Source organism: Zonotrichia albicollis, chromosome 2 (genome assembly GCF_047830755.1).
Source record: "Zonotrichia albicollis isolate bZonAlb1 chromosome 2, bZonAlb1.hap1, whole genome shotgun sequence".
In the NCBI taxonomy this organism is placed as follows: domain Eukaryota; kingdom Metazoa; phylum Chordata; class Aves; order Passeriformes; family Passerellidae; genus Zonotrichia; species Zonotrichia albicollis.
In genome coordinates this window covers 19448717-19475377 of record NC_133820.1, presented here as the reverse complement: position 1 = coordinate 19475377, position 26661 = coordinate 19448717, and the positions used below count along the sequence as shown (strand labels likewise).

General features: G+C 44.9%; 1 protein-coding gene across 1 annotated transcript; it reads left to right on the top strand.

Moving 5' to 3' along the window:
- Positions 1-2947: 2947 nt before the first annotated feature.
- ATP6AP2 (ATPase H+ transporting accessory protein 2) lies at positions 2948-15202 on the top strand. The gene is made up of 9 exons (XM_005489023.4): positions 2948-3106; positions 5739-5869; positions 8086-8208; positions 10007-10102; positions 10278-10415; positions 10706-10759; positions 12112-12261; positions 13272-13388; positions 14135-15202. Exons 1-9 carry the CDS (start codon positions 3028-3030, stop codon positions 14327-14329), a joined length of 1083 nt encoding a protein of 360 aa, XP_005489080.2. The 5' UTR covers positions 2948-3027; the 3' UTR covers positions 14330-15202.
- Positions 15203-26661: the final 11459 nt, after the last annotated feature.

The window sequence follows — 26661 nt, the reverse complement described above, 5'->3', positions numbered from 1 at the left end:
TGAAGCACAGAGAGAGTAACAGGTATAAGAGAAATAACTTTTTCAAAACAGTCTTATTCACTCTGGCACCTTCTTTTCCACATCACATTGGTAAGAAGTCCTTAATTTAGATGAAGAATCTTCTTCCCTCATATGATCCTTGGTTCCCACTACCTTCTCATCTAAGATATAACCACATCCACCCAATGCCCTATAGCAGTTTCAGAAATTTACTGCTTTGAGTCTCTCTCCTTGCCTTATTTCCATGCACATTTTGGGTGTAGACACAATCTGAAGGGAGGGTAAGGGGCAGGACAAAGCATACCTGCAGTTCCTCCTGTACTTCAGACTACAAGGTGCAGGAACCATGCTTTCCTAAACAGGCAAAACTTTGTGAAATTATGCTAAAATATACACAGTAAATGGCACACTGCACTTGCAAAGTCAAGTGCCCAAGGGACAGCAAAGGCCAAAAATAAGGTAACCGACATAACCCTAATCCAGGACCCATGGGCTTACATGTTGTGCTAGCATTATCAGTTTACAATACAGAATACTATCTTTTCAAAATCATCATGCCTTGCTCATGCACAAACCAGCTGGGCTCACAGAAAAGCAATGATTCAATATCTTTGTTGCTCACTGATCCAGGCTTTCTCTGCCATGTGTTTTTCTAATCCTGTTCTGAAAGCAGAAAAGCCCATCAGGAAACAACTTATTTTGATCATATCTTTGCCACAGTATTCAGGTAATCTCACAAACGTTTTTTTTTTTTTGCGTTTATTTCACAAAAGCTATTATGTAGTGCAGATTTTGTGACATGCAATACAGAGTAAGAAATGAGTGGGTATTAATTTGAAGTGCTCATAACTTGCCTGGCTGCTGAGCTTTAGAGCACCCTATGCAACTGGCATGATTTTCATATTCAAGGTGTAGTTTCCACCCAGCAGCAGGAGGAGCAGGAGCTCCTCATAATTTATGCAAAACAACTTACAGACAAGGGGAGGATTGTTATTGCCACCTACCAAAAGCTGAGTTTAAGTGATTTGCCCATTGTCATATACTATCATGAGGCAGTGGCAATGATAGAGCTTTACTTTCTTAAATACTGTTTGCTGTAAACACACTTTCATTTTATTATCTGCATACCTGTGCCCACTCACCCATTCTTCTAGACAACCTTTTTTTTCCCAGTACAGAAATGTTGCTCAGGCACATTTTTAAAGTGTTTCTATAGCTGGCTTGAATTTTTAAATACAGAGCAGAATAGCTCTGGCCAAATAGTTGTATGGGTAGTGATCCTTGGCACATTCTGCACATAAATACATTCTTACCATGTGGATCTGACACAGCTGCTGTGTCCCAGCAAAGCAGATAAAACACTCTCTAGCACTGCTGGATTTCCTGTGAACTCACACACATTGCTTCCTGAGGAATCCAGGACAAAAAAGCCCACCAGAAAACAACTATTTTGAATCAGATAATCTCAAGCATTTATTTGCATTTATTTTACAAAAGCTGTTATGTGGTGCTGGTTTTGTCATGTATGACAGGAATTAGTGAGCATTAATTTGAAGTGCTCATAACACAGTTTTACTTCCAATGCACTGAGAGGCCTTAACCTCCCATCCTACATGGTAATTCATCCTCAAAGCCTGGTTTTGTCTGCCTTTATTGCAGAGAGCTCCATCGAGGTCCTGGAACCAAAAAATGTACAAAGATCCCAAGAAATGCTTGCAACTTAACAGAATGGGTCAGGCCAGATAGGACCGTCGTGGGTCTTCTGGTCCCACCTCTCTGGTCAAGCAGGGTCATCCCACAGGACATGGCACAGGATGTGTCCAGATGATTCTGAAATATCTCAAGTGAGGTAGACTCCATGCCTTCTCTGGACAATCAGTTCCAGTGCTTGGTCACTGCACAGTGAAGGAATTCTTCCTCATGTTCAGGTGGGACTTCCTGGCCATCAGTTCCTGTCCCATTGCTGGACCCCACGGAGCAGAGCCTGGTCCATGCCCTGAGCCTCCCTGCAGACACAGACAGGGATCAAGGCCCCTCTCTGCCCTCTCCTCTCGAGGCTGGACAGGCCCAGCTCCCTCAGCCTGTCCTCAGTGAGATGCTCCAGACCCTCCATCATCTTCATCACCCTCCATTGGACCCAGTCCAGCTACATGTCTGTCCTGTCCTGAGGAGCCCAGAACTGGTGATCCTCAGGGGATCCTCACAGGGCTGAGGAGCAGGACCACCCTCCCCTGATTGTGATGGTCATGGCATATGACAGGAATATTACACATACACTAACCAAAGTGCACAACCTGCCTGTTTCTATCGCTGGCACTGACAGCTGAAGTGAGATGAGCATGGCTGGGTCAGTCACTGAATTTTTTACTGGGGATGTTCTCAACAAAATGTAAGGAACAAACCACTGAAGGTTTAATAAAGTAACATACTACACATAATTATTCATATGCATTATAAAAATTTACAATATATTATCTAAATTAGATAGGGGCATAGACAAGGGGAAGGACGAGGTTAACGTTAGGACCCCAAGGAGCCTCCCACGGCCCCACACCCAACGCTGCCCTCCCCACACGGCCGCCGAGAGGCTGGGGCCACCGCCTTGCTCTCTGAATGGTGCATTCGACTGTCAATCACAGTTATACCCCGCGCCATCGATGTCAGGCTGACGGACGTGGGCGGAGCAAGCCCCCTACCCCTCGAGCTCTGATTGGCTGAGTCGGCTGCCAGTTGGCTCCGCCTCCTCGCTGCTCCCTCTGGGTTTACAGCGCCGGGAGGAAAATTGTGCAGGACCTCTCGCGATCTAATTGGCCAAGTGGGAACGCCACTCAAACAAAGACTCCTCCCCTGGGGGACAGCTGACTGCTCAGATCCATGACAGGGACGGCGCTGGGCTGGCGATTGGTCAGCTCTGCTGAGTCCCACCCACCCGCCCTGTAAACCCCTCGCCGATTGGCTGCGGCGGCTGTCCGTCAGGTGGCGGGCGGGGCGCTCGGCTGTCTGTCCGCGGCCCGGCAGCGGTGGCTGATGGCGGACATGGGGCGGCGCGGCGGGGCAGGCCGGGCCCTCGGGCTGGCAGCGCTGGTGGCAGCGGCCTGTGTGGCCGGTGGGTGAGCGGGGCCGGCCCGGCGCGGCGCGGGGGAGCGCCGGGGGGAGCGGGCAGGGCCGCCTGGCTGCTGCAGGGGGAGATTGCGGGAAAGGGGCCGGGCCGCGGTGCTGGGGAGGGGGAAGGTGAGGGGGGAATGTGAGGGGGGAATGTGAGGGGAGAAGGTGAGGGGGGCTCTCGGTGCCTGTGGTGCCAGGTTCAGACCCAGGGGTGGCAGCGGGGGCTGTCACTGTGCTCCAGCTCCCTGCCCCCATCCGCCTCCGGAGACCGTGCTCGAACGCTTTTATCCTGTCCTTTTCAATCCGAGGGCTGGTTTATATTAAATTTTAAGTTCCTATAATTTTATTGTGTAAATTCGTTATTTAAAATTATTTTCATAATTATATCACAATATTATTACATAAATTTAGATAATATATTGTATATTTTTACAATGCATATGTATAATTATGTGTAGGGTGTTACTTTATTAAATTAACTTATACTATGCACAAATTCTATTAAAATCCAGTTCTATAAGCTGAGACAGAGGGATTCAGATCAGAGACTGGAAACATTTTTCCCTGCCAGGGTGAGCCAATGGAATAGGTTGCCCAGGGAGGTGGTGGGGCCACCACCCCCAGAGGTGTTTAAGGGGCATCTGGACCTGGCACTGGGGTCACAGTGGCACTTCTGGGTTCATGGTTGGACTTGATAGTCTTAGAGGTCTTTTCCAGCTGTGATAGACACAGATAATTTTGTTATTTTGTATGAATTTTCATGTTTTGCTGAGCTATTTCTGTGGTCACTGCAGCCTCTCTGTTATCTGTGAGTCAGGGCTTGTGATGGCACTTCCAGGCCCTGTAAATATTTCCCACCCAATGTTCAACCCTTAACCTTCACAAAGGCTTTTGAGAACCTGAGGTACAACTTTGGAAGGATAGGAATTAAGTTTACTATTCCATAGGCAGTTGGAGGGAATCTGCTGATGTTCCCAACTTCAAATTTAGTTTTAATCGTTGTAATCTTGAACAACAATCTTGAATTTCCCTTCCAGTTGTGAAGGGTTAATGCTCTGATTCCATCCACCAGAGCAATCCTGCCCTAGGTAAGCCAGTTTGCCCTAAATAATGTGACTGGCTGACATCCCTGTGAAATCCTATGGATTTGTGGTCATTTTGTAAATTCTTACTTAAGGAAATTGGTCTGGAAACATTTCTGCCCTTCAAAATGTGGGTTGATCCACCATTAAAATTGGTAGCAGACCACCCAAGGAGCACATCAATTGAAATAAATTCTTGAATCTGCTCCATGAATGTCACTTGGTTTGGCCTCTTTCCTTCCTTTTGTCCCCCTCCCCAGCCTGCACCTCAGAACTTTGTCCTGTGGTGTTTTTATCATAACATAGCTCAGATTTACTGTCAACATCTGTGTGCATGATCGCGAGCCAGGCTTTGGAACAGCATCTTCAAGGTCACTTTAGTTAAATTAACATTAGGGAAATTTTTAGCTGCACAACACATCAGTTTACTATTGCACTGTTTTTGTAAATGGCCTTTACATTTGTAGATTCCCTGGACAACTATTGTATATCACTGCTTGGATTGGTAACCAGTTTTCAGTGATCATATGAATAAATACTTCTGTTTTCTTTACACAGTTACCTTATTCATGTAATTTTGAGGTATGCAGTCAGATTCATTGTATAATTAGAACTTGAGCATACAGGCCTGCAAACAATTATGACTCTGTTACTTGATTTTCTTGTATCAAATCAGTTTTCTGGTGGCAGCCTACTCAGATGGCTCATTGGGGAGCATGTGCCTGAAATTTTGCATTGTGCATCTTTCAAACAAGTTTCAAACTGTATTTAGATAAATGTTGGTGCACACAGTATTGCAGCTGTGCCTGAGTGACTTTAAGACAGGAAGCCAGGTTGAAACAAGCTCCTCTCTTATTTCTGTGGAGTCCTTTCTGACTTTATTATACAGTAAATTACTGTCATCACAAAACAGTTTAGAAATGTGCTTTTAGTCAGCTTTGCTGTTCAGGTAATGGGGAGGAGAGTGAAGGGGATCCCAGAGCAGTGAAAACCCAGTGCTGCAGGCTGTGGCTCCCCACAATCAGCTCAGCTCCAGCTGCATCCAAGGCAGACAAACCTCTCCTGCTGTCATGGGCTGGAGGAGCAGAGCAGGAACACCAGAGCTGCTGTGCTGGCCCTGCCTGGTTTAAGCCAGCCCTGACAAATTCCACTGGCTCTGGGCTCAGTGGCTCTGGCTGCTGCCTGCACCAGCGGAGGGGTTGTGCCAAGCAGTCCTGGAAGCAGACAGAGCTGTGTTGGTGCTTTGTGAGTATAACAGGGTTTTGGAGTCTGCCTGGCTCCAGTGAGAGTTCACTTTACCAGGTCTGAACTGTGAGGCTGCTTGTGGCTGTGCTGTTTTTGGAATAATTGTCCTGCTTTTGTTAACATGGATGTCTTCATTCTCAGTGTTTGCTGTACAGAAACCCCATTTTGTATGAGCATTAAACAATCAGTTCTCATTGCTGCCTTTCCATAAACCAATGGGCATGGGAGGGAGGAAGAAGCAGTGAAAGCTCAGATATGTTTTCCCTGTTCCTGCAGGACTCTGACCTCTCTCTGTGTCTGTTCCAGGAGTGTGTGGGGCTGAGCTCAGCATCCTGCGCTCCCCTGCGTCGGTCACGTTCCGCGATGGGAATTGGCCGATCCCGGGCGAGCGCATCCCGGACCTTGCTGCCCTCACCATGGGCTTTTCTGTGGAAGAGGTAAGTTCCAGGTCTTGATTGTGAAATGCCTCTAAGCTACAGACCTGCTCACTCTGCAAATTTTCCTGTCATGTGCTGGAATATATAAAATATTGCCCTGTTTGTCTTGAGGAAAGCATGACTGGACAGAGGTGGTTTCCAGGACAGAGCTGTGTGGGTCATGTGAGCAGCCAGAGGCTGTGCTGGCTGGCTAATTTGAGTCACCAGCTGTAAAAGGAATCCTGCAGAGGCTGCTCCTCGGTTCCTCTGAGACCTAGCTGTGTGCTGTATCCCCCCATCCATGGTCACAAACTGAGAACCTGTGGGACCACTGTCACTTCTTGCACACAAGCTCTCCGTAGGGCTCTGCTCCTGAGTAATCTCAAGACTGAGAATGGCTTGGCAAGGCAGGTTTTTTTGTCAGGTCAGCAAGCTGTCTGCTGAGCAGAGTTAGAACAAATGTGTTGGTTACTTAGGAAATAATCCAAAACCTTGGAAATGTGATGTGTGGTAGTGTTTTTCCACATTAAGTATTCAAATATAACTTTAGCAGTGTTTAAAGTGGGGCACATGAGCAGGAGAACTTGGATTGATTCCATCTTGCCTACTGAATTTTTTTGCTGGGCTTCAGCAGGGATGAGTGGCTGTTGAAGCAGCAGATGAAAGTGTAATAGCCAGATATCTTTGGCAGTGTCTGTATGTAGCCAGATACTGAGATCTGCAGCCTGAGGCATTCTCACAGTGCTGGTGAGGGCAGCCAGCTCTCATTTCTTCCATACATCAGCCAGGGCAGAGGTCTGATAAGGCTGGTTTGAATGCAAGGCTGCTTAGCCTGTGTTTTGGAGTTTGAAATACCTTCCTGTCAATTAGTTCGACTTTTTTTGACATCAGACTAGTAACAAACTTGTATGAGTAGTATGACTAAGGAGTAAATGTTGATAATTTTATCAGGAAAAACCAATATATTGAATGGTATTGTGTGTGTTGCACATAAAGACACCCAGAAAAACAGCGGAGTTTGGCCTGTTCTGTCCATTTGGCATCCTGGTCATCCAGGGATGTGTCATGGGTGTCATGGAAAAAGGTGTTCCAGTACTCACTCAGTGCATTTCCCACAGCTCAGGATTCAATTGTTGCCATGGGTCTGTAGCATCCTTTAGAAACAGTTCTGTTACTGTTAATTCAAATCCTAGAAGCAGGCCAAGGGAGAAGTGTTTGATTATTCAGTTCAGTCCTGAACGGAGAGTTCCTGAAAGCTGTCCCTAAGGCAGAGGTCACTGTGTGGGCAGCTTCCAGCCCTGCTGAGGGGAGCACTGCAAAGCCCAGGCACTGCTTCTGCAGCTCACATCAAAGTGTCGTCCAGGAGCATAAACTGACACTGCAGCAAGGCCACTGGAGAGAATTTGGAATTCTTAGTGCATTACAGTGGGAATTCTCAGAAAGTCATTCAATATTCTTCCCTTGTTAAAGGAAAACAAAACCAAACCCCATTGTTGTCCCTGATGATGTTTTAAAAGGTTTTTCCTTTGCTTCTGTGAGGTGATACAAATCATAATGTTAATGACATTTAATTTTAAAATGCAATTAACTTGGCTTTCAAAAAAAGGGCACTTATGTCATTTACACAGATGGGGAAATCTGTTTACCTTTATTCCAGACAGATGAATTTGTATTTGTATTTTGTGCCTGAATAAACCAGCCAGTAGCCTCCATTGTGCTCTTACTGATTTGTAATTGTAGTAAGCTACTAAGAAATCTTTTAATATTTCTGTGCAAATTTGTACATTTAAGTTTAATTGCCTGTTGTGATTGACAAGTCCCTTTCTTCCCCTTCCTTTCCACCCTCTTTCTTTCTTGTACTGAAAATATAAAGATGTTATTTGATTTTTTAAGTTCAGCCTTCACTTACTAAATACAGATTGAAGTATTTATAATTTAATTATGGCAAATAACTCCTCATGTATCCATTACATATAAAATGTTTTCTTAGTGTAACTTTGCTATGAAGTTACTGGCAGCTTTTAAACTAACAATTCCTTTGTGGTTGACTGGAGGCATTACTCAAAATGAAAGCAGTGTAGCATTAACTTACTTCCCCATGAAATTTCCAATAGGCTGTCCTCTGTGTCCAATAGGCACAGAGGCATTAACAGGATAATAAGTTGTTTTGCTTTAATAGTGGGAAGAACTCTCCTCTTTGCCTGTGAAATTTAACTGTTTTTGTTATTTTGTGCTAGGACCTCCCCTGGCCTGGGCTGGGCGTGGGTGATCTGTTTCACCGGCCCCAGGCCACCGTGCTGGTGACAGTGAAGGGCGTGGACAAGTTGCCTGTGAAAGGGTTTTCTTACCCCATTGAGAATGTGAGTATCCACCTTTGGAGCTGTCACCTGGTTCCTGGGACTCCTGTGCTCCAATGACAAGTGCATGATTCTCTCTGTAGTCCCTGATGTTCACTCATTTCCTGCTTCACTGGAAGTTTGCACATCCCCATAACTGATGGATCAATAACCTAGTCAGGATTCTGTACAGCCAGGGCTTCCAGTTCAACATGCTCTGCTTGAAAGACAGCTAATTTTTATGTTTCTACCAATCCACTTCTACCCACAGTAACTTAAGATTTTGAAATCAGAATTGTTAAGCTTCCTGCTTCAGCTGAGTGTGTGATACCATTTTATATGGAGTTGATTTTTTGATGTACTGTATTGCCCTGTAAGTGGTCTTTTAAGTTTTCCTCAAGTACTTGACTATGAAATACAGCACTTAGAAACACCATTCTATTATACTGAGAAGAAACCAACATACATTACATTTACCTGACACTGTCTATTTTTCTAAGGCTTCTCAGGCTTCTTACAGCAACAGAGAATCCTTTAGGTTGGAAGGGAGCTCTGGAGATTCTCATCTAGCCCCTGATCAAGCAGGATCAGCCAGAGCAGGCTGACAGCACTGTGTTCAGTCAGGATCTGAGCATCTCCACAAATGGAGGCTCCATGACCTCTGGGCTGCCTCTGCCAGTATTTGACCACTCTTGGAGTAAAAAACTTCATTCTTGTGTTAAAAATTTCCTGGGTTTAAATCTATACTGTTGCCTCTTCTGCCATAGGATACTTGTAGTGAATGGAAATGTGCCATTCTGTGTCTTTTTTTTTTAATAAAACCCACAAGTAAGTGTATAAAAAAAATAACAGTTCTGTTTGCTTGCCAGTAATGGCACTATACTGTGCTAGCATTTTTTCTATTTTTAGTAGGTTTTTTTATATGTGTCTTTTTTTGTTTCAGCACTTGGTCTTTCTGCTGGTGTATTTTCACCCATCAGTGTTTTGTGGTTCATAACTTTCCATTTGCTGAGAGATTGTTTCCCATTTGCATTTCTTCTATATTTGTTGGTCTTGTTTTACTGATAAACAAAGCTTTACTCTCAGCCTAAATAATCCTCTTAATTCACAGTCATGATCCCTTGGAGTTCTTCAGAGTATATTGTGTCTGCCACTTAAATAAAATATCTGTTCATAGATACACAGGTGATGTTTTGTTTTGCACAAAGGTTCTTATTAATTATTATCACTTTGGAAATGTGCATCCCTTTACTTTTCTGTCTTTGTTGAGATCGGTAGTGCCGCAGCCACAATATACAATCACGAACGGAGCCGGGGCATCTGGACCAGTGACAGGAGCCATTTATTCAGCACATCAGTCTCAGCACATTGTTAGACAATGGAGACACGATGTTAACAGCTCACTGATCCACAGGGAATGCCAAGGGGCTGTGACATTACAGCTTAGCATAAAACTACCTCGGCTTAGATTTCAGCTAATCACACATAGAGCAACACGTATTGACAAGAATTCTATCCAATCATATGAAACACACGTAATGGTAGGTAAAACAAAGACAAAGAACAGAGATCCATTCATACTAACTTTCTAAATATATACATTAAATAACCTTGTTGCAATCCATAAGCCAATTTTACAGAGGTCTGTTGTTATTTGTTACGTCTGCTCTACTGCTTAGAAAACTGTTTTGCTGTATGTGCAATGCTAACAAAACTTCTGCCTGAGGTCTGCCTTTTTTAACCATTTTCTCAAAACCCTTTAACTTTATGAATCCCAGCAAGTAGCCCCTGTTTAACCCAAAAATCTGACTTTGTCTTCCAGGCTGTTCCTTTCAGTCTGGACAGTGTTGCAAATGCCATCCACACTCTGTTTTCTGAGGAGACGCCCGTGGTGCTGCAGCTGGCCCCCAGTGAGGAGGTGAGCATTGCTTCCCTCCTGGTTCCACGTGTCCCAAATGGGGAATCCTCTTTCCACTTGTGTGGCTGCAGCAAACCCAGTGGATCACATGAAACTGTGGCTGGGTGTTGGTTGGTGTGTGTGTGGAGGAGCAGACAGGAGGCAGTGCTGGCAGTAACCATGGCTGTTCCTGCAGAGGGTCTACATGGTGGGCAAGGCCAACGCCGTGTTCGAGGATCTCTCTGTCACCCTGCGCCAGCTGCGCAGCCGCCTCTTCCAGGACAGCTCTATCCTCAGCTCCCTGCCCCTCAACTCCCTCAGCAGGAACAACGAGGTAAAGCACATCCAGCCCTGGGAACTTCTTTTAAATAGTATTCTTAGTTAGCTTGTGCTTTTCTCCTTTCTTGCTTTTTCTTCCCTCTTTCTTTGCCTAAGAGCCCACTCCTAATTTTTTCTAACTGAATTCAAACATTTTTTTCTAAGTAATGTTATTGAAAGAGTTATTTCCTTCTAGCATGTTCTGATGTTGTAGCAGACAACTATTATAAAATACTTGCAACAAAACAAGACTTCCCTAACTTGGGTTTCATCAAAGGAAATACTTGTCTCTGCCTCTCCCCTCAGGTTGACTTGCTTTTTCTGTCAGAACTTCAAGTCCTACGTGATATTGCAAGCCTGGTAAGGTGTTTTGAAACATTTTCACCTGTCTTGTGTCACAAACTTCAGAGAACTTTAAAATAGAGAAGCCGTAGCCAGGATATGTGGCCACCAATGATACATAATTCTGTTGTGTCATCAGCTGGTTCCATCAGCTTAAATAATGAATTCTCTTTGTACCAGCCCCATCACTGCAATTGTGAATGAGAGCTTTAATCATGTGTAGTTTTCTTTTGTGTTGTGTTTGGTCAGAACAGGGGCAGTTCTGAAATACTCAATGAAGAATTTGCTGGGACTTTCTATGGTGTCTAACTTGAGAAGTATAATGGTAGTTAAGAACATGTTCTTTGCCCTGTCCACCATTTTACTTCAAAATATCACTTTGTCTGAAAAGACTGGAGTGACTTTTGTGCCATGAATAGTGATGGTGGTAGAAGTGCTCCAGTGGAGGGGTGAGCATCTTTAATTCTGAGGATCTTTTTACTAAGAAGCTGCTGTCTTGTTGCTGTGGTTTAGGGTTTGTTTTAGTGGGTCAGTGAAGTGTGGGTCTTTTTGTTTCATTTTGGTTTGGTTTTTTCTGTGTGTCCTTTAAGCTGCAGCTCTTAACTACTGAGGTGAAAGGAAGAATTGTGGAAAAACTCAAAAATTCACATTAGGTAAAGGGCTAGTGGAGACAAATGGTGCTCTTGAGAAAATGACGTAGAACAACTTGGTTTTGTTTTGCAGGCTAGAAATGCTGCAGTTTAAGTAGTTGGAAAGATGGGATTAAATTCCTTGTTTTCAGAGGCTGTTGTCTTGTGCAGGCAAATATCAGTGCTGCATCTTCTCACCTGCAGAAATGCAAGAATGTCACTACTGTCCTTTGAGATAATTTGGATTGTATTAGTTGGATTTTCTCAATATTGGAAGATACTTCTCAAATAAATTACTTTTGTATGTGGACGACACAAGGTGGAAGTTGCAACCTGCTGAGCTTTGCAAGGGCCAGCTTCAGACAAGGAAATGCTAGTATCTAAGTCTTGTAGTTATGTGGTTTTGTTTTCTCTGAGTTTTATTTTCATGGCAATTACAGAACAAAGATTCTGCTGTCAATAAGTACTCTGCTTCTTTTTAGCACAGCTCTCTATTATGTAGCATCTGTTTTAACATGAGGTTACATCCAGGTAATAATCTGCTTTCTTCTGTAGAATTAAAAAAAGAAACAATTATGGACATCTTCTAGTTAAATTGGCAAGAATTCCATTTCCTGATTATGGAATATGACTGTAAAAAGTGAGACAGGATTAGTCCAAGTAAATTGACTTTGTGCAATGTGTTTTTAAAGTAACCTGTGTGTGAATTAATTTCTTTGTGCCCTCCATGTTGTGCCCAAGCTGTCTCGACACAAGCACTTGGCCAAAGATCACTCTCCAGACCTTTATTCCCTGGAGCTCTCTGGCTTGGAAGAGATTGGGAAACGATATGGGGAAGACTCTCAACAGTTCAAGGATGCTTCTCAAATTCTTGTAGACTCTTTGCAAAAGGTATATTGTCTGCCTAATGAACAAAACTCATGGTAATACTATGAAAATAATTTTTATTTTAATTACAAAGAAGTAACTTCATTAGTGTTGGCTTGCCTAATGCTTCTTTTTACTGTTTGGTTTTTGAAATGCTGTTGTTTAGTTATAAAATTGAATGTTACAATTTGCCTCTCTGGAAAGTGTTGGTGTGATTCTACAATGTGTTTAGATATTTTGAATAAAGGAGTAGGGGTGTATTGAAACCTTGTATCAACAGGACTTGATATGTTTGTTTTTCTTAAACAAACACCTTGCATTTAAAGGCAGCAGAATGTCTTACAAAAAGAGGCTCTTGGAAATATCTTTATCCCAAGATGCAGTGGTTAGTTTACCTTTGCTCACAAGCTATATACATATAAATTTCCAAGACTTTAAAATAACTGCTGTCCATCGATCAATGTGCTCAAGACAGAAATTCTTCAAAACCTCTTACATAATCATTAGTTAAATTGTTATTAAGATCAGTCACTTTTGAGAGCCTCCAAAGTGTGATGAAAAAATTCAAAACCATCAATTTGTTAAGCCAAGTACTTGTTTTCTCTAAGCATTGCTCTTTGGCCTCTTTGACCTTAAGCAAATATATTTAAATAGTAGACATATTAGCATTTGATTAAAATATTGAGGTCCCAGTGGGAGTTTGAGAACCTGAATATTTTGTTGGAACTGACAGACACACAATTAGCAATGATGTGGGGATGGGCCTTTTGTAAAAGGAATAGCAGATTAAGTTTCAGCCCAGAAAGCAGGCAGAAGCCACAGTCTGCTGAACAGTGACTGAGGGTTTGAAAAGGCCTTGTAAACCAGGGGAAGGCTGACACTTGGTGAAATTCTAAATTAGTGTAAACTTTTATAATTTTCCATAGTTATTCCTGAAGCTGACGTCTTTTATTTTACTGCATCTTGCTAACAACACTGTGCTTAATTCCTGGCTACAGTCTAGGCTTTCAATTAAACCACCTTTTCTTTTCCAGTTTGCAGATGAGATGTTTAATCTCTATGGTGGGAATGCAGTAGTAGAAGTGGTGGCTGTGAAGGAGTTTAACTCTCCCCTCTCAAGGAAGACCCGCTCAATTCTCCAGGCTTCACAGGTAGTAGAGCCACATTTTTCTACATCTCATTTATTAAAACTGATCCAAAGTGTATCAATTCACCTGAGTGTAACCTTTTTAAGGACTAAAATACTGGCTATGACTTAGATGTGGGTACAGAATATTTATTTGTCATTCAGTAACTTCACTTGGGGAGGCCTCTGGGGGTCATCCAGTCCAACCTGCTGCTCAAAGCAGGGCTAATTTAGGAGCTAGATCAAGTTGCTCAGGATCTTGTCCAGCCAAGTTCTTGGAAAGTCCATCCCTGGAAGTCCCACAGCCTCTCTTGCATTAACCACTTTCATAGTGAAAACTCTTTCCCTTATGCCTTGTTAGAATTCGCCTTTCTGTATTGTCTCCCCAGTGCAGGCAAGTCCTGCCTCCCAGCTGTGGGAAAACAACTTTTCCTTGGTCCTGTGTCATTCCAGAGGCTCTGCTGGCTCCTATTCCCCTTGTCCTCCAGGAGCTCCAGTCCCTCTCTGCAGCTGCTCAGAGCCCAGCCTGTGCTGTCACCTGGGTTGTTCTGCCCCAGGTTCAGGACTTTGGATTTCATTTTCCTGTCACTTTCTTCTTTTGGATTCCACTGATGTCGCTCACATCATCACTTTTTTGCATTCTGTGCCCTTGCATCAGATTTGTCTAGACAAAAGTGCATCTCTCTTATTTAGCTTGTCAGACTTTGGATGGTGTCAAGATGTTTGGTGTGCAAGCTCACTTTAAATTAATAAATATTTTCTTTATTGCAGAGTAAAAATGAAAATCCTTACAACCTTGCCTATCCGTACAACTACGACTACTCTGTAATCTTCAACATTGTGCTGTGGATGATGATAGGTCTTGCTTTAGCTGTGATAGTTATCTCCTACAACCTGTGGAACATGGATCCTGGCTATGACAGCATTATTTATAGGATGACAAATCAGAAGATAAGAATGGATTGAGCTGCACCATATTTCAGCACAGGAAGATGATGAAGAGCAAGGTCTCCTTTAGCCTGTGTGGAAAACAAATGTTCTGATATGGTTAATTGTGGGAGTTTTTTAAAGGTGTATTTATTTCTAAGTATTTTTTCCCTCTTTCAAGACTATTTTAAATGTTAGTAGTAGCACCAGATGGGATTTAAAAATTGAAATCTGCTTGTTTAAAAAAACCAAAACAGCACTCCCCAGAGTAATAGTTATTAAAGTGACATCATTCCATTTTTTTTATCTTGTAACATGAGTTTTTGAAATGCCCTGTACTGCCTCTGCCTGTGCAAACCAGATAAACTGAAATTATGATAGCAACATATTGTTTGAAACTTTTGCACTGGAAGATCAAAAATTATAGCTAAATTGTTGTGTTGTATATTATGAACCAGCTGTAAATGTTTGATGTAAATATTTGTAATGGTTATATGTAACTTCAGAGAGGATAGTAAATATTCTTCAGTAAAAGACTAAATATAGAAGTACTTCTATCAGCCTAGGACTGTAGTAGCATAAATGCATTTTGATCTCATGCTGATGGCTCCGAGCTGAGCTGTACACAGAAGGATCCTTTCCCCAGAACTTCAGTGGCTGGGAGGTGACTGACACTGGTGTGGCTGCTCTGCAAATCCTGAAGCAGCACCAGTCTGGTCATGGTCTAATGTCACAGTTGAGAGTTCCTGTTATGATGCTTCATGTTCCTTCCATTTGTGTTGATGTTATTATAAAAAAAAAAAAAAATCAGTTATTTTTGATGGTAAGAGTGGACCAACACTTGATTTAAGTATACCTGGATTATAGTCCTGCTTCAACCATTCAATAAAACAAAGAACAGTTGTTCTGGAATGCATTTATTCCTTGTGGCTTTGTAGGTGGGGATACTTCTGTTTAGGATTGCATCTGATGTGTGACACTGGCCCTAAGGCTGCAGCAGTTTAGTTCAAACTGTCCTTCAAAAGAAAAATAGTCTTGTGTGAATTTTCCTAAACCAGATAGTGAGTGTAGTTAAAACAAGTGGTTAATCTCTGGCTTGAGTCTTTTTTAGAATGACTTCTTCCTTAGAAATTCATTTGCTCTTGTGGAAAAAGGAGATCTTCCAGACTTACAGCAGCATGAATGGAAACTACTTTTTTTTATCATCTCGCCCTCATAATGTGCTGAACTTTCCCTGCTGTTAGGAGATAATTGTTCCCCTTCCAGAAAATACGTTCTCACTGAATCAGTCTCATTTACTGGGAATGTCTGAATTGGGGGTGTTGAAATTGTTCATGTCTTGGAGATCCTGGACAGTGATTCAGGTTGAAATGGGCAAATTGCAGGTTTACCTGAGTCCAAGAAATCCAGTTCAGTCTATGTTGCAATCACTTGAAATTAGTTTTAATGGCATTTCAAGTTAACCTGGATGATTGATACCAGTAGATGGAAAGGAAGAGTTGCACTGGCAGTTCCTCTGACAGGAATGTAATTACTGAACATGCTGTGATACACCATGACAGAGCAGGCAAGGGAAGGCTCTCAGCCAGGTGTGAGAAGTGGGACACATGATTATGTCAATGATTATGATTAGATTTATTGCTAATACAGAATCTAAATATTCCCAGTGCAGTATCTAAATAACAATTCTGTGGATTCAGTGGTTTGTTCAGATTAGCAGTCCACTTCAGATACTGGTACAGAGTTTTACAGGAGCTGGTTGTTTGAGGCACTGCCTAATTAATGGTAAGTATTTAACAGTTGTATTTCAGTCAGTGTGAAGTTGGCAGTGTAGAATTTGTTTTAATGCAGGACCTGCCATTGAGATGGTCTCTGCATGTCAGCCCTCTCCCAGCTGCTGCTGTAGGCTCTCAATTTTACTTTTTAAAGCTGGTCTTAGACTACTTTGAAGGGCAAATTGCAATTCCCACTTCTCCTGTTAGTACCACTTTTGTTCTTTCTCATGGCTGTAGGCCTCCAGCTGGTACTAAAGGTGCTTTTGAGCACTGTCATGTGTGCTGTGTCTTAAATATCAAATGCTTTGTGCAGCACAGGCTGCATTTTGAGCCACTTCAGAACCCCTGTACTTCAGCTTGAGTTAGGAAAGCCAGACACACTTTATTGTACAACAATATTGTACATAACTGCTAATCAAACAGGCAGTTACAGGAATAGCCTTTTCATACTTAAAATTAAGTTAATTAGAATGCAAGTGCCATCAACAGTGCCAGACCTGCTCTTGACTGTTCTCTTTAAATTTAAAATCACTCCAAGAATATAAATTGTAAAAATATTTATGTGATATGGCAAAAATCATAGGTTTTGTGCACAGAACTATGATGAAAGCAGTGAAACTGTCAGGTGAAGGAAGGAAGACGTCAGGGAGAAGCCAAGGCAGGAAGGGGATGCAAGGAAAATTAACAGCTGGTATTGGGATCCTGTGTGCCCAAAGTGAGAAGGGCAGGAGGGTTGTTTTGCAATATCTGGCAGCAAGCAGCTTCCACCAGGCTGGGACAGGCTCCACAGAGTGCTGTCAGGGGGATTTAGGATGCAACTGCAGCAGGAGTAGTGATCTGACAGCCAACGGGAGTTTTTCTTTGGGAGCTTGGTCACTGGCACAAAGGGTGATGTGTGTTTGACTGGGTCTTCTTCAGACCTTGGTGTTTCTGTTGTCCAGTTTTTGGCTTGGGGTGTACCTAAGCTGTTCTCAAAAGTGCTGAAATCTCTGAAGAAGGAGAGAATCCTGAGTCAGAATTGAAAACTGAGTGTTGCTTTTGATACTTAGGTTAAAAAGAGAAAATAAGCTATAAAAGAGAGGGCTCTTTGAAGAGTCAGTATGCTGCTATTTCTAGACAATGCCCCAAAGTCTAAACCTGACAGAGGTAAAATCAGCCTTTGTGCCCACATCAACTTTCCAGACTTCCCTGTGGCAGGAATGCCAACTTTCAGAGTTCTTGCAGCTGTAGCACCACACAGGCAAGGGAAGCCTAAAGCAGATCTGAAATGTGTAAATGTTATGTCTAAAAAAAGGAAGAGGAAATGAAGAAACGACGTTGAAATGCAAATGTTGAGCAACCTGGCAAGTGATTGCTGAGATTTATAGGTCACTCTTCATGGATCTAAGAAGCACCCTGCCAGAGTCTAGGTAAGGAGATAAGCATCCCTCAAAGCAAAACAAAAACCCTCCGAAACAATGACAGTCTGTATCCTATACTGACACAATTTTTGGCTATGGTGAAATGAGTGCTTTGAGCTAAAAGTCACAAATGTTCTCTAAAAATTTTTTTTTTCTCAAGTGAGGGTTTGAGACTCCTCCTGCATGTTTTATTTTCTCCTCTGCAGGCCCTGAACCATATTCTTAGGAATTTTCATCTTTGTAGAAGCAGGGAGAACATTTCCACGCAAGTATTGCAGGACAGAAATGGAGCAAGATCAAGGAAGACAGAAAGTGGAACTATCTGATTTCAAATCTGTTAGAACAAAGGAAACTTGAAAAAAATGGGGAACCCAGAAGTTTATTTCCTGTCCTGTTGTGCCACTAGTGCAGAGCATTGCTGTGGAGGAACTGAATGTTCAAGGGCTCCTACAGCTCGTGGTGTGAAATCACCACCCTGGTGTTCCTGCCCAGGCTTGTGCAACGTGTCCTGCCTGCCCAGGACAGGGACAGGGACAGAAAGCCCAGGGGGCCACGTTCCTCTCAAATAGAGCAGAAACTGATGGATGACACAAAGCCAAACATCCAAGAGTCTGCTCCAGTGCCCTCTCCTACCTGAACTGCTGCAAAAGCAGCTGCTACAGATGGTGTCTGTGTGTGGCAGGCAGGAGATGGGGCTGTCTAAAACCAGCAATGCATGGGACTTCCAGTGCTCTGGAAGTGTGGAGATTCTCCTGGATCTGGGTAACAACTCCCATGAATTATTTTCTAGAACAGATCCAAAAGGCATGTACTGCATCTGTACTCTACAGTGGCTGAGGACAGCATCTAGACCTAACCCAAACCTTAAATAGGGACTTGCCTTGCTTGTGTGCTTTCAGAGTTTAAAGAATTTCCTCTGTTGCTGAAGGATGGATTCACACTGAAGGACTCTGGCAATCAAATTGAGTGTTGTTCTTGATGCCACCCAACATAAACAAAAATACATAGGTAAGTTCTTGGCATGAGTACACATCATAAAATGTTTACAATGTTTCATAAGGGGAACAAAATTGATGGTTGCACAAAATCACAAAGGCAGTCAAATTCCACTTAATTATGCTCCAGTGCATGAATCTGTGTTGACAAATTTGCATGTCCTTAATCTAGTCAGCATATGCTTTTCATTAGCCAGAGACACAGAAGCAGTGACCAAGGTAAATAAATTCACAATATTTTAGCTGGTAGCTGATGGGCAGCACGGTAAAGGCACAGACTTGAACAACTTCAGTGCTGCCAATCTGCTCACCTGATCAACCCCTCTATTTAAATACTTCTTTACAGTGGCATGGTCCAAGCACCCACGCAATTGATATTAAAAAAAGTCTGCTGCAAGACCTGAGTGATCAGTCAGAGCATTTGGAACACTGGAGAGCTAAATGGGAGCTCCAGGCACACCCTACAGCAGGTGATCAATCAAAATCTTGACTGTGGTACAGCATCAGCTTGGAAAGAAAAAAAATCAGCTCTTAACTATTTCTGTCGCTTTTAGACTCTGCTGTAAAAAAAAAAAAAAAGGAGGGAAAAATTAATAAAAACAGCTGTACCAATAATTTTACATGAGCCCATCCCAGCTTTTCTGCAGGCTGTGGAGCCAAGAGGCAGCCACACCCTGCTGCCAGTGCCACCCATGGCAGAGCTGCCACCTCCAGAACACCTCTGACTCCTTGGGGACAGATGAGCTGAACCACCTCTGCCCCACGGTGAATGTGCCGCTCTCCCCTCCGGAAATCTCCAGGGAGCTGTGTCCAAGCTGTGGTGGATTCCTTGGGAGCAGGGAGGCTCAGCTCCATGGCTGAACGGGGTCATGTTCCCCAGGGAAAGCTGCTGGCACCCAAATGGCAGCAGCTCTGGATAACCTGACAGGAAAACAGGCTAGAAATAGGAAGTGCAATCAGCTGTCAGTCATGCAGGGAAGCAGATGGGGTGAGGAGGCTTAACTGGAAAAAGCACAAACTAAGATAAGCTTTCTCTATATATGAAATAGTTTTGATCTCCTTCCTGCATGTTTGCATGCACACACATGGTGTTAGATGGGTCTTTACAAATGAAACCTTGGGAGAAGCTTCCTCCCCCCCATTAAAAACAGTACTTTTAATAAAAAGTGAAAATATTGTTAAGCTATTTCCATATTTTAAAGGAGACTGAAAAAAAAAGTATGCTCAATATTTTGTAAAAATGAGGATTTATAAACTCAGAAGATGAACAGGAATACATTCACCTAAAAGATGTCGAGGAAAAAAATCTGCAGGAACTGTGCCTATACCACTATCACCTCACAGGTGATGCTGACCAGAAGATGTCTTTGAAAAACAAAATAATCCATCAAAAATAAGCACAAGAAAAACAAAATAATCCATCAAAAATAAGCACAAGTGAATTAGGAAAATAGGCAGGACACAAATAGAGCTGTTGGACTGCTACAGCCTCAGTGCCAACCTGCAGCACAAGGGTCACTTTAATTTCACCTCTGTCCCTGAAGTGCTGTGTTTTATCCAAGGGAATGGAAGAGTCAGCACTAAAGAGGAGACACAGGGAGTCAGAGGGGCTGACTCCTCACTCCCCCAGGACCCAAACAGCAGTGAGAAACCTGACATTTTAGCAAGTGATTTCAGGGCAGTGCTCCCTCCAGCTCTGCCTCCCCAGCCATCCCAGGGCAGAGCTGGAGTCTCCTGTGCTCCTGGTGAGGGGACAGCTGCCAGACAAACCACTGCATCCCAGGAACATCCCTCTGGAAAGCAGCCCCTGACATGTCACAGCTGCAGCCATGATCTTGTCATGAGACCAGCTTCCTGTCTGGGACAGACTGTCCAGACTGGAGCAGCACAAACAACCAGCCTGCAGTTTGCTTCCTCCTCTGCTCCCTTTCCCCCTCTTTTTTGTTTTGTTTTGATTTTATTTTTCTTTGGTTTTGCTTTGTTTCTTGGTATGATTTTTTCCTATTAATCCATAGGTCCCCAGGAATTCATCAGCACAGGAATCACCTTTATTTCTACTTTCCACCCTGGGTTCAGCCACTTCCACGCCACAGACCTAATTCTTTAAAAATTCCACAGCTGCTGAAATATTCAGATTGTTGGAAGTGGTGAAACCAGTCCCACTTGCCATCATTTCCAGCACTGTGTGGGAGTAATTGGTTACTGTAGCCTAAATTAACTATTTGGCAGAGGGGAAAATAATCTAAAAAGCGGAAGTCTTTAAATACTGACAAATTCCTTTACGAATTTCCCTGTAACATGCAGCTTAATCTTAGCTGGGAAATAAACACATATGCATTCTTAATTCCATTTTTTTTTTCTCCTTAAGCTCTTCTTCTTTGGTCTCTGATAAAATTTGGCTTTGGCCATGTTTCTGTTTTTTGAAGCACTGTAGGCCCTGCACTCCAATCCTTCAAAAAGTCCTTTATAATCTGCACCTCTTGCCAGCGTTGGAGTAGCACAAATGGACAAGACTATTCTGATGGAATTAACTATTCCTACATAGGACATTATTCCTCAGGACATCCCTCACTCAGGGGGACACGTGAATGAATTTTCCAAGGCTGATCTGTTCCTGCACAGCTCAGGTGAGTTTCATTTCATCAGCTGTAAGCTGCCCTCTGCCACTCCCTGAACTAGGCTGAGCCTGCATTGGCAACATGGGACACCCTGGCAAAGATTTGGGATGGGATGGGATGGAGGAGTATAAAATAAAAATACTTTTATTTATTTATTTGAATGCCCGTGCAATTCAGATGGGGAGGAAAATTTGTAAAAGTGAAGAGAATCAGAGTAAGACTTTGATCTCTTTCGTTAAAAATGAAGGTATGGAAAACACTGAAGGAAAACAGTGATGCAGGAAGGATATTCTGGCTCCCTCTCAGTTGCAGGGAGGATGTGCCAGCACCAGGGCTGGGGGAGAGGCCTCAGGGCAGGAGGGAAGAAGCAGCCAGGGGCTGTCCCTGTCTCCAGCCCTCTGCAGGATACTGGGCACCTCTGGGCAGTCCCTGCTGCCCTCCTCCCTCTGCTCCCTCCACTCCTTAACTTTAACATCAGTCTTTGAAAGAGTTGAGGCTGTGAGGATTTTCTTGTTGTTCTTTGTGCCAAAGAAAGAAGCAAGATGCTTCTAAAATCACAACTTTAGAGCAGCTGCCTGACTCTGCTCCTAACTCTGCCCAAAGGGACTGAAACAAGATGGGAAAAGAGCAGGGATTTTACTTGGATTTTTACAAATATCACCTCATGCTCGCAGCTTTCTCTGGCTGACTTCATCTCTGTAGTGCACCACAAAGCTCAGAGCAGTGAGGATCTCCATGAGCCTCCCTCCCTGGGGATTCAGGGAGGCCTTGGGAGGTTAGACAAAAGCCTGTAATTAAGACACAGCCTGCCAAGGTTATAAACAGCATTTTACAGCACATTTGCCTGTAATGGCTCTGGGTTTGGAGACACAGGAGGGCACTGCCAGTCCTACATTTCTTATGGAATCCAAAGCAGAACCCCTTGTTTTATTTTTCTTTTTACAGCTGTATGAGCCAGGGCGCCTTCTGCACTGCACACAGTGAATCTCATGTCTCCCTCTCAAATCCTTTTGGCCATGAGGAAGAAGAAACTCTCATTTCTGAGGAACACTGAGGTCTCCAATCCCCCAGAGAGAAGGGAGGAGCTGCAGCAGTGCCCCTGCAGGGCCATGACTGTGCTGAGCTCAGTTTGGGGGCACTGCTGCCCCCAGACATCCTGCACAGTGTGGGGCTGTGTGCTGTGAAAGCAAAGAGCACTCTTGGGGAATCCTCTGGTCAGGGTCACCTCTGTGACTTTCTGCTGATGTCTGTAGTCCCAAAAGTTCAAAGGATGGAGGAGAGCTGCTGTGCTCTACCAAACTGGCCCAAAAACTTTCATCTGCCCACAAGCCAAGGAAATCTGCACAGCAATACCCACATGGCTGATGGGTCACCTCAGGCCTCAGCAAACTGTCTGCAGTCACTACCCACCATGAATGCCACTGGAGTTTGAAATTAAATTAAACAACCTGGAATAATCCTCTTCCAGGATGCCCAGGATGTGCTATTTGCGTGATGCAAACAACAGTGTGTTTGAATAAAAGGTTGATTTCTTCAACATTATCCCTGAAAATCTTCAGAAATGTTTCCCTGTTTGAGCAGCTGACTCTTGGGTGAGAGCTGCACACGGATGGTACCACGCTGTGCCAAGCTGTGCAGCGAGCAAGAGGCAGGAGGTGTGTGGGCAAACTCTGGGTTTTTTAAGGCACCCATCTGCAACAAAACAAAGCAGAAAAACAAATGCAAAAGTGTGTCAAGAAAAGCAACTCACAAACCTTATTCCACAGCTACCAAGTGTGTTTTCAAATCTAAAACGAATCGAAGTTGACTATGACCAACTATGGATGGATCTGGGCAACTAGAGCATAGAAAAGAATTAATTTATTTCTAAAGATTGCCCTGGTCCCTGTCTGTGAGAGACCATGAAAGGAAAGGCACTACCCAACAGTTGCTTCCAAGGTAAATTCCAGCCCACAGAAATCATAAGGAATTTATTGTTTCCAAGCATCCAGAGCTACCCTGAATGTGCATCTTAGGCCTGTACATTCATCCTGGAGCTTTGTGACAGGGAGGGACTGTGCCTACACTGCAAAGTGAGAGGGACAGAGCCCAATGTGGGCCTTTGGGACAAACATCCCTGACTGACTCACACCCAAACGCTTCCACACCCACCCTGAGCCAATTCAGCTTGCAGAGATCTCCATGGAGCAGTCCCACACAGGGCCAGGGATCTTGCTGTCCTGCAGCTGCTGCACAGCAAATCAAACCTGATCCACTTTAGGAAAACACACCCAAACAGAGACCACCCTTTGGAGCCTCCTGCCAAGCAGAAAACTTAGCAGTGGGACCACTGCAGGGGCCAAGAGTCTCCTGGCAAAAGCCAAGGTCTGAGTTTGGGTTCCCAGCCAACCCCTGCCTGCTGCTGGAGCTCCGTGATGCTGGAGAACACAAGGGCTGCTGTTTCTCCACAGCAGTTGTGATTTTAGAAGCATCTTGCTTCTTTCTTTGGCGCAAAGAACAACAACCACAAAATCCTCACAGCCTCAGCTGTCTCAAAGACTGATGTTAAAGTTAAGGAGTGGAGGGAGCAGAGGGAGGAGGGCAGCAGGGACTGCCCAGAGGTGCGCAGTGTCCTGCAGAGGGCTGGGAGAGGGACAGCCCCTGGCTGCTTCTTCCCTCCTGCCCTGAGGCCTCTCTCCCAGCCCTGGTGCTGGCACATCCTCCAGCTGCTGGGCTGGTGCTGCTGGGAGAGCCACTGAGCAGCTTCTGGTGTGGTGTCCTGACACCTTAATTGAGAGCTGAACTGGAAAACTTGAACTCTGGGTGCAAAGCAGGTGGAAAGGGTAGAGCTGGGTTCAAACATGGGTTAGGTCTCAGTTTGGAGCTGGCAGCTCTCCTCTGGGCACTGAGGTGACAGCCAAGCAGGACTGAGCTAGGCTTAAGCAGCTGCTTCAGTGTGAGGGGAGGATGTCTCAGTAGTATTTGGAGTTACACTTCAGTTCTCACACAGTACTGTTGTCAAAATAGCTATTTTCACATAGCTAAATCCCCAGGTATCAGTCAGCTTTACAGGCTATCCAAGGAATTAAAGCATACATCCATTTTTCCTTTTTTTTTCCTTCAAGATCATTGATGGCACATGTGCACAAACACCTCTTTTCTTTGCCTTGTCCTTGTCCTCCTTTTGATGGGAGGACAGAGCACAGATGTAAGTAAACAAGATGTATCTGTCCTGCCAGCTGATGTTTACACAGATCAGCAAGTCAGAGTGTAATTCCACAGCACCAGTGGGATAATCCCAGTGTCAGCTTGTGGAGTAGCTTCTGTGGGGGCACATGCACGGTGAACAATGTGGTTTCCCAGCTGGGTGTGGAAAACTTGACAAGTTCCTACAATATCTCAGCACTTCACAAGCAGAGGCCTCGTAGTGGGGAGATGAGCGGCTGGAGGCAGCCCTGCAGAAAGGGATCAGGGGGAGTCAGTGCTGCTCCAGCAGCCAGGAGTGCAGAGCCCATCCTGGGGTGCTCCAGCCATGGCACAGTGAGATGCCAGCAGGGATTATCCCTCTGTGCTGGGCCTGTCTCACAAGGATGTTGAAATCTTTGATTGTGTCCAGAGGAGGGCAACAAAGCCGGCGTAAAGGCTGGAAGGAACGTCCTGTGAGGAGTGGTTGAGGACTCTGGGCGTGTCTCCTTTGGAGAAGAAGAGGCTGAGAGGCGCCTTCATTGCTCCCTGCAGCTTCCTGAGGAGGGGAAATGGAGAGGCAGGCATTGAGCTCTTCTCCCTGGGATCCAGGGACAGGATGCGTGGGAATGGCTCAAACCCACACTGTCAGGAGACATTTCGACTGGACATCAGGAATAATTTCTTTACTGGGAGGATGGTCAAATGCTGGGAGAGGCTTCCTGCAAAGATGGTCAATGCCCTGAGCCTGCCAGTGTTTAAGAGGCATTTGGATTATGCCCTTAACAACGTGGTTTAAATTTTGGTCAGCCCTGAATTGGTCAGGCAGTTGGACTAGAAGATCCTTGCAGGTCCTCTCCAACTGAAATAGTCCCTTCCTATCCTATCCTATCCTATCCTATCCTATCCTATCCTATCCTATCCTATCCTATCCTATCCTATCCTTCCCCTGTAACCTCTAGCAGCAAGGTGGGAGCTCACATGCAGAGCAGCACCAGAGGCAGCAGCACAGCTCCCAGCACTGTGCCAGGCTGGCTCTGTCCCTGCTTTTTGGGATTGACATCACAGAGAGCTGTGCTGAATGCACAGCAAGGCCCAGCCTGGCCTGCAGCCCCCCAGCTGCCCCGTCCCTCCTTCTGCTGCAAAATCAGCTCCAAAGGACAGGAGTGCTTTTCTCTGTCTCTTTTAAACACTGCTTTGCCAACTTCCCAGCTGCTTTCAGCAGCATACTCATCACAGAGGAAGTCTCAAAAATAAAAGGTGCAGGAAGGAGCGTTGTGCAGTGAGGCCGGGCCGCAGCGCCCTGGGCAGGCCGGGGGTCCCGGGGGGCTGCAGGTGAGAGGTGGGGCTCCCTGCCCACACACACCAGCTCATCACAATGGGGAGACTTGAGCTCTTCAGTGCCACGGGCAGGCTTCCCGAAGGTGGGCAGGACTCCTCGTCTGTTTCTGATCAGCTGCTGTGACCCTGAGGGAGGTTGGACATCCATGAGGGGGGTTGGACATCCATGAGGGAGGCACAGCATCCATGAGGGGGATTGGACATCCATGAGGGAGGCACATCCCCGTGTGGGGCACAGGAGAGGCAGGGACCTTTTCTTGCCTGACCCCCCTGAACTCAGGGAGCTGCCTGCCCTAACACAGGGCAGGGATGTCAGCAGCCCCCTTCCCACCCTGGAGCTTTCACAACCCCATTTTTGTGATTTCTGACGAGCTCCCCCTTCAGCCGCTGCCCTCCTTCAGTGCAGCCCTTCCACTGCCCCGTGTGGAGGTGGGGATGGCAGGAGGAGTAAAACCAGCCCATGGCAAGGCTGTGCACACTTTCCCCGCTGTGGAAGCCCTGTTCCACCCAGCAGGGACACATTTCCCGCAGCATTTGTTGTGGTGTGATGTAATAGCCTGTCTCAGTTATCCCGGTTCCTTCCCCAGGTGTGCCAATCACCTCTCCCTTCCCCTCCCTTGCCCCTGCTGAGTGCTGTCTGGCAATCTTGGCATTCCAAGTTTGGATTGGCAAAGTTCAAAAGATGCCTCTCAGCCCTGGAGACATTGGGCCATCCAGGTGTCATTTGTCCCCTGAGACTCCCTCCCTTTACCTGGTTGGTGGGATTCCTACCCCTTCCCTCCTTCTCTCCCTGGGATTAAAAGTCAGCAACCACAGTGTTGGGGAATTCTGTTGGAGCTGGTGCTGGATTCAGAGGCCTGTGGGCCAGAAATAAAGCTCTGGATCAAAACCCTCCATCAGAACCGACTCCTTTCCTTCACTTCACCTAAAGCCTTTCCACCAGAGGTAAACCTGAGCTCCTGCTTGCCTGGACTTGTCCCCAGGCACCCAGCTGCAGCATCCAGCCAGCCAAAGGTGTCTGTGGGGTGAAACCACCACAGCTGCTGCCTTTGGTCAGCAGCAAGGCCCAGACGAGCCCAG